The sequence below is a fragment of the Glycine soja genome, chromosome 8, assembly GCF_004193775.1.
Source record: "Glycine soja cultivar W05 chromosome 8, ASM419377v2, whole genome shotgun sequence".
Classification (NCBI taxonomy): Eukaryota; Viridiplantae; Streptophyta; class Magnoliopsida; order Fabales; family Fabaceae; genus Glycine; species Glycine soja.
In genome coordinates, this window is record NC_041009.1 from 11,572,387 (window position 1) to 11,578,991 (window position 6,605).

Here is a 6,605-nt window from a genome sequence, read left to right on the forward strand (position 1 = left end):
AAATCTTCTGCATGGCCAACTTTTTGCTGAATAAATGTCCATAAACCTAAAATTTGTCAGACTCCTTCGTGTGATCGCTTCCAAAAAATAGATATGACAAGTATATTCTTGATTGTTATCATAAAAAGGACAGGTGCTAGGGCATTGAACGCCTTTAGAAATGAGATGTTGTTTTGTAGGTAGACACTCCCAAGTCATTCTCCATAATAAAAGCTTCATTTTCTGTGATTTTTTTACACATAAAATGAGCATCGAATCATCATGAATGCGATAGGCTTCATTCTCAATGACAGACTCCATGAATTCTTTTAAACAATGTTATAATTATACTTTATCATGCAAATTACATTTTCTTATTTTGGAGGAGTCAATTATTTTTAAAAAAATATAAAAGTATGTTGATAAAATTATTTTATACAGTAAAGTTTGCTAATACATTAAACTTGATAACGAGAGTTTTAAAGGTATTGATAAAATAAATTAATAAATTATATTTAATATTTTTAATTATTAAAAATAAATTACTATTTCTTAAAAATTTGAATGACGTAATTTTTTAATTAAATAATAAATACCCTTTTCACATTTATTTTTGTTCTAAAACTGCTTTCCATCCTTTTCCATCAATTACATGGTACATTTGGACATGTGAGAATTATGTGAAATTGAAATAAAGAAAGTTTTAAACACTGGCATATTCGGTTTTTCTAAAGTAAGCAACTCAGTTTAAATATAAAGTAAGTGATCTTAATTTTTGATGAAAAAATTAATAGTAATTGATATTACGTTTATATACAAAATAATCTTGAAAAAATTATTAGAACACACGCAACAATAGAACTCAAAATTGTGTTTTACTTGCTTCATGCACCTCCAACATTATTTCTTGCACCTTTAAATTTTTAGAACACTTAATTCGAAATGTAAAATTACATTCCACTTAAATCTTTTTGAAAAGTAATTTTACATTCCACATTAGATGCAGAAGCCATATGAGAGGTACAAGGAAATAATTGCCTGAACTGCATCATGACAGGTAGAATAAGGACTCCACAATTGGACGTCACACACTCTTTACTCTAAGTACGTCACATTGAGGACTGTTGTTTCCTTTATTTACTAAAGTGCTTTCTGCATTACATTTTGGATTAGCCATTTCAAAAGACAAAAAAGAAGTGCAGAAAGTAATAGACCATATTGGGCCACTAAACAGCCCCAAACCTATATATAAAAACAGCACCAGAACGGGTCAAGAGTCCAATATGAACGTGAAACCGAATCGACGAGTGGGGGAAATTCGCGATTCAATTTGAGGTCAGTGTCGCAACTTGTTTGAAAGCAAAACTCTCTTCTAATCAGTTGCATACAGTGTTGGTACATATTAACACTTCAATTTGCAATCTTGAACCTTCACACACCACGCTATTCAACCCAAAGAACCAAAGAAAACAAAACGCCAACCCCAAAACCCACAAACTCACCACACATACACAAAATCGAGAACGCACACGACCAAATAAGAGGAAGTTGTTGTTAGGAGCCATAACCCAAACCAAAAAGCAAAAACAAACCCTAATGGTTGGTTTTAGTCTTTTTAATTAATTTAATTTCTTTCTCTCTATATGTTATTTAAAAAATATAATAATTAAGGGATTGGATTTGAAGAGGCTCGCGGGTGTTTGGAAGAGAAAGTTTATGGTTAAACCGCAATATCTTCTTTTTCTTTTTCTTTTCTTCTTTCTCGTAGCGTATGGAAAACCACCAAAACCACAAGGTAGAACCAGAACCTGACATAGAGAAGAACCATAACCACCGCCACCAACAGCAACAACACCGTAACGAAGCGTGGGGCACCTGGGAGGAGCTGTTGCTAGCGTGCGCCGTGAACCGCCATGGCTTCACGGACTGGGACGCCGTCGCCATGGAGGTCCAGTCGCGCACCACGCGCCTCCTCGCCACCGCGCGCCACTGCGAGCAGAAATTTCATGATCTCAGCCGCCGATTCGCCGTCCAATGCAACGACGACGTTCCTCCGCCGCGCCAGAACGGCGCCGCCGCCGCTATCTCTGATCACGTCCCCTGGCTCGACGAATTGCGCAAACTCCGCGTTGCCGAGCTCCGCCGCGACGTCCAACGCAGTGACGTTTCCATTCTGTAAATCTCCGAGCAAAAAAAACTCCTCATAATATTTTATTCTTTTTAGGTTTTAGATCTAATTTCAACTTTTTTTCTGGTTCTTGTTTTTTTTTTTTTTGTGAAGGTCGTTGCAGTTGGAGGTGAAGAGGTTGGAGGAGGAGAAAGCGCAGGAAAAAGACTTAAAGGACGACGAGAAACCAGATCTGGCGGTTTCCGGCGAGTTGCGGCCGGAAAACGACAAAACCGGCGGAGAAGTGGAAGAGGCTGGACCGGCGAATTCCGAACCGGAGGAAAGAACCGCGAACAACACAGACAAGACGTTGCCAACCACGGGCGACGAATCAGACCGGGAGAACCAGTCGGTTAACGAGTCCAACTCGACCGGTTCGCGGTTCGAGAAAACCGGAGATGGCGACGCGAAGACCGGAACCGGACCGGATCCGGTTCATACCGGTTCGCAGGAACCGGATCCGGTCGAGCGGAAGGGAAAGCCGGTTGGAGAGGAATCGAATAACGGAAGCTACGATGCGTTGGCGAAGGTGCCAACGTGCGAGTCGGTGCCTCCGAGTGAGGGGAGGAAAGTGGAGGAAGACGATGACTCATCCGAGTTACATGACTCGGTGGCTCACTCGGGCGAAGGAGGGACGCGCGAGAGCAGCGAGGTGCAGAGCTCCGCGAGCTTAATGCGTAAGAGGAAGACGCGGCGGAGGAAGGAGGTTTCCGGAGCCACTGACGCCTCGTGTCCGGCGGAGAACGACGAGGCGGCGACGGTGAAATCAGAACCGTTGGTTGGGGTTTTGGAGTTGATCAAGGGGCACGAACACAGCTCATTGTTCGAGCGCCGTCTTGATAGCCAGGTATTCCATCTACTCCTTTTTGGATAAAACCGGTATTTTACCCTCTTTCAAAATTTTGAAAAAAAATATAAGAATAGTCTCTCACTCTTTCTATTGAAAAAAAAATTACTTCATTTTTAATAATACATGCATGCACGTTGGGAGAAAAAATATGATATATGATGATGGTCTTATGTTTAAACTAAGTTAAAAAAACTTTAAAATAATCAGAAAAAAGAAATCAAGTGAAACTTTTTTAAGAAAATAGTTTTTTTGCAAGATTTAATTGCAAGCAAGAAGCGGATACGTTCTTAAAATCGTGACTGTCCAACAAAAGGGGACCACTTTTGAAACAGATTAGTTTTTTATGGGCACGGAGTTTGTGAATAAAATGGGCGAAACCATAAAAAATAAAAATAAAAATCGTTAAGAGATTGATAAAATAATAAGTTTTATTAGGGGGAAAAAATGAATAGAGGATCCGTTTCTATTTCTAGGGATTAAGTGTTAAGGGATTTGATTGTTTCTTGCGGCCGAAAATCGTAGGTACACATGACACATGGCCATGCTTCTATTGTTTCATGGCCCTTATTTTAAGAGATCAATATTCAATTTCATTAAATATCTATCTCCGAAAGTAAAGATTAATTACATTATTATATGTATAAGTAATTTCATAAATAATCTCTTATATACTTGGTATTATGCGTGTAGTAATTAGTAAGTATAAAAATTAAATCTATCGGGTCTCGCAGATGCGTCAAGTGTCCCGATGTGAAACATGCAAGATTATTAGTAATTTAGAATATATGTTTTTTTTTTAAAATATATCAATATAGGATCATATTATCTTAATGGCCAAAATAGAATCAATTCAAAATGGCCAATTCACGCAATTTTCCCGTTGGAGAAAAATACTTTATTTTTTTCACCCTTATTTCGGGAAACGATCTAAAGTAAGAATATTACCATATTATGGTTTTGCCGAGCACGTGCTTTTTCGTGAGCCAAGGATTGGGTGCAGCTCCATGCAACGTGTTCATAAATTATTTCAGACCGAATCACCTTAAGCCCACGAAATAATCTGTCTGGGCTATATCTAATTCACTACGACCCAAAATAATTCCACATGAACAAGCTTATTTTTAATTATATTATTATTATTAAGCTTTTTCTTTTTTCTTCCCTTTTCTTGCGTCCATGCTTCGCGGCGGTGACGTGTTTGTTCACAAGTCGTAATCATCCAACTGTGTCTTCTCTGAATATTAAATTTGAATGTTTTTTGTTTCCAATAGTAAATTTAAATATTCTCGTATGAATGCTACGTGTTTTTTTCTTCTTTTAAATATACACGTTATTTCTTTACATTAACTAATCTTTCACTTTTTTAAAAAAATTGTATATGTATCTTTTAATATTATGAATAATAAATTTTATGAAATATTTTGACAGATAAAGAAATAAATTAACTTTACATATTAAATTTTTCATTTAAAAAATGAAGTTAATATAATAATTACAATTAATATTTCATACCATAGCTATAATATGAACGATTATCAATTTAATGTCTTGGTCTAACGGAATGTGTGGATTGGACGGGACGGCAACGCTACCGTATTGGCAGTAAGCTGTTAATGTTTGGATTTGATAATAAAAAAGAAAATATGTACGGTAGTGGAATTATGAATGGACCCTATCTTTTTGTGCTCTTTCTCTCTTTGTTCCTGTGTCCGTGTCCTTTCTCGTTGAACAGCAAAGGCGCGGTCTTAGATGTTCATCCTTTAGAGAATATTTTAATTCTAAATACATCCCAAAAATTAATTGCAAAAGTAATCAAGGGTTTATTTATCTCTATCTCTATTATAATAATATTCAGTTAGATACTCAAGTATGTTTTTATCAACGAGTCGACAAATTTCTAAATTACAGGATATTTTATGTTTGAAAATTTAACCATGAATGGATATGAGATGTAGGTTCGTGCAATTATGACACTTTAGTAAAGTTTGGTTTGGTTTGGTTTCTTGTTGCAGCAGGATACGGATAGATACAAAGACCTAGTGAAACAGCCCATGGACTTGGAAACCATACAATTGAGACTCCAAAAGGGTCACTATTCCTCATGCACCAGTGCATTCTTCCGCGACCTCCTCCTCCTCTTCACCAACGCCACCGTGTTCTTCTCCCATGACTCCCCGGAATCGCAGGCGGGGCGGCAGCTGCACCGCCTTGCCACCGCGGAGATGAAGAACCACGGCCAAGCACAATCGGATCCTATCCCCCGGAAGAACGATTCACTCCCTCCAAATGCACCATTAGCTAAACCAGATTCTCTCCTTTCCAAGAACAAAGCCTCTGGTCCTATATTGGTTTGCCGCAAACGCAGTTCAATGTCATCCAAACCTTCCTCTGCCACCTTTGGCCAAAAGGGTGACCAACCCGTCTTCAATGACAAGAAGGAAAGGCCATCTTCTGATGCAAAGCCACCCATGAAGCCCTCTTCTTCTGATACAGACGAAGAGGAGCTTCCCAAAGCTAAGGAAAAGCCTGTTACTGGAGCAAGAAGCTTGAGGCGGAGCAACAAGAACCTCAATAGTAATAGTAGTAATAATAATAATAAGAAACCGTCCTCTATCTCCACTCCTAAGGCAGGGTCCTCGGGGAACAAGCCTTCGGAGACTGTTAAACCGGAAAAGAGCAAAGCAGAGGGGGGGGCAGACAAGAAGAGGAGTGCAGCTGCAGATTTCCTGAAACGGATTAAGCGCAACACTTCAGCGGAAGCATCGAAGGGTGGTAGTGGCGGTGGAAGCGGGGGTGGAGGAGGAGGAGGAGGAGGAAGTAGCAGCAGCAGCAAAGGTGGTGGAGGTGGTAATGGTGCCAAAGAGCAGAAGAAAATGGTGAACAATGGAAAGGGAGACAAAGGGAAAGAAAGGGCATCAAGGCATAATAACGTTGGAGGAGGTTCAGGCTCTGCGGATAAAAGGAATAATAAGAATATTGAGAACAGCTCTCAGTCAAAGAGGAGTGTTGGTAGACCTCCAAAGAAAGCAGCAGAGACAAATGCAGGTAGTGCAAAGCGTGGGAGAGAAAATAGTGCTAGTGCTGGAAAGGATAAGCGACCCAAGAAACGTTCCAAGAAATGATTCCAAATTTCATGGTTAGCCTCTTTTGTTTGTCCTCTGTATATTAATTATTATTATTACTATTGTCAAAGCATGTATTTCTTTCTTTATTTTATTTTATACTGCTAATTTATTGATCAGCTGTAGCCTGTAGTCAGTTGCTAGGTACATGTAACAGTATTTTGATTTGGGCTAAAACCTTGTAACAACATTGTCCTCTTGGGGACTGCTTTTCTTGATTTTTTGGTTTAACAGGAAAGTATAGTCAAAGCTTGTGCTTGTTTTGGTCACCACCTCTGTTACTCTTTTAACTTTCTTTTCTTTTTGTTTCACCCAAAAGATACAAGCAGTTCATTCATCCAAGCTATGTGCAGATTTCCAACCATAACTTAAGTGTATCTTTGAGCGACTTAAGTTTGAGTGAATACACACACGGATACAATATATTAAGAATATTGGCTCATACAAACTACACATGTTGAATGATAAAGATTAAAAATTAGTTCTT

General features: G+C 38.7%; 1 protein-coding gene across 2 annotated transcripts; it reads left to right on the plus strand.

The window, feature by feature from the left end:
• The first annotated feature begins 1,274 nt into the window (after positions 1–1,274).
• Positions 1,275–6,387, plus strand: LOC114421970. 2 transcript variants are annotated; one of them, XM_028388126.1, is made up of 3 exons: positions 1,275–2,154; positions 2,261–2,993; positions 5,009–6,387. In XM_028388126.1, exons 1-3 carry the CDS (start codon positions 1,751–1,753, stop codon positions 6,116–6,118), a joined length of 2,247 nt encoding a protein of 748 aa, XP_028243927.1. In that variant the 5' UTR covers positions 1,275–1,750; the 3' UTR covers positions 6,119–6,387. The 2 variants fall into 2 exon arrangements, with proteins under 2 accessions (XP_028243927.1, XP_028243928.1); XM_028388127.1 differs by having other exon boundaries at positions 5,012–6,387.
• Positions 6,388–6,605: the final 218 nt, after the last annotated feature.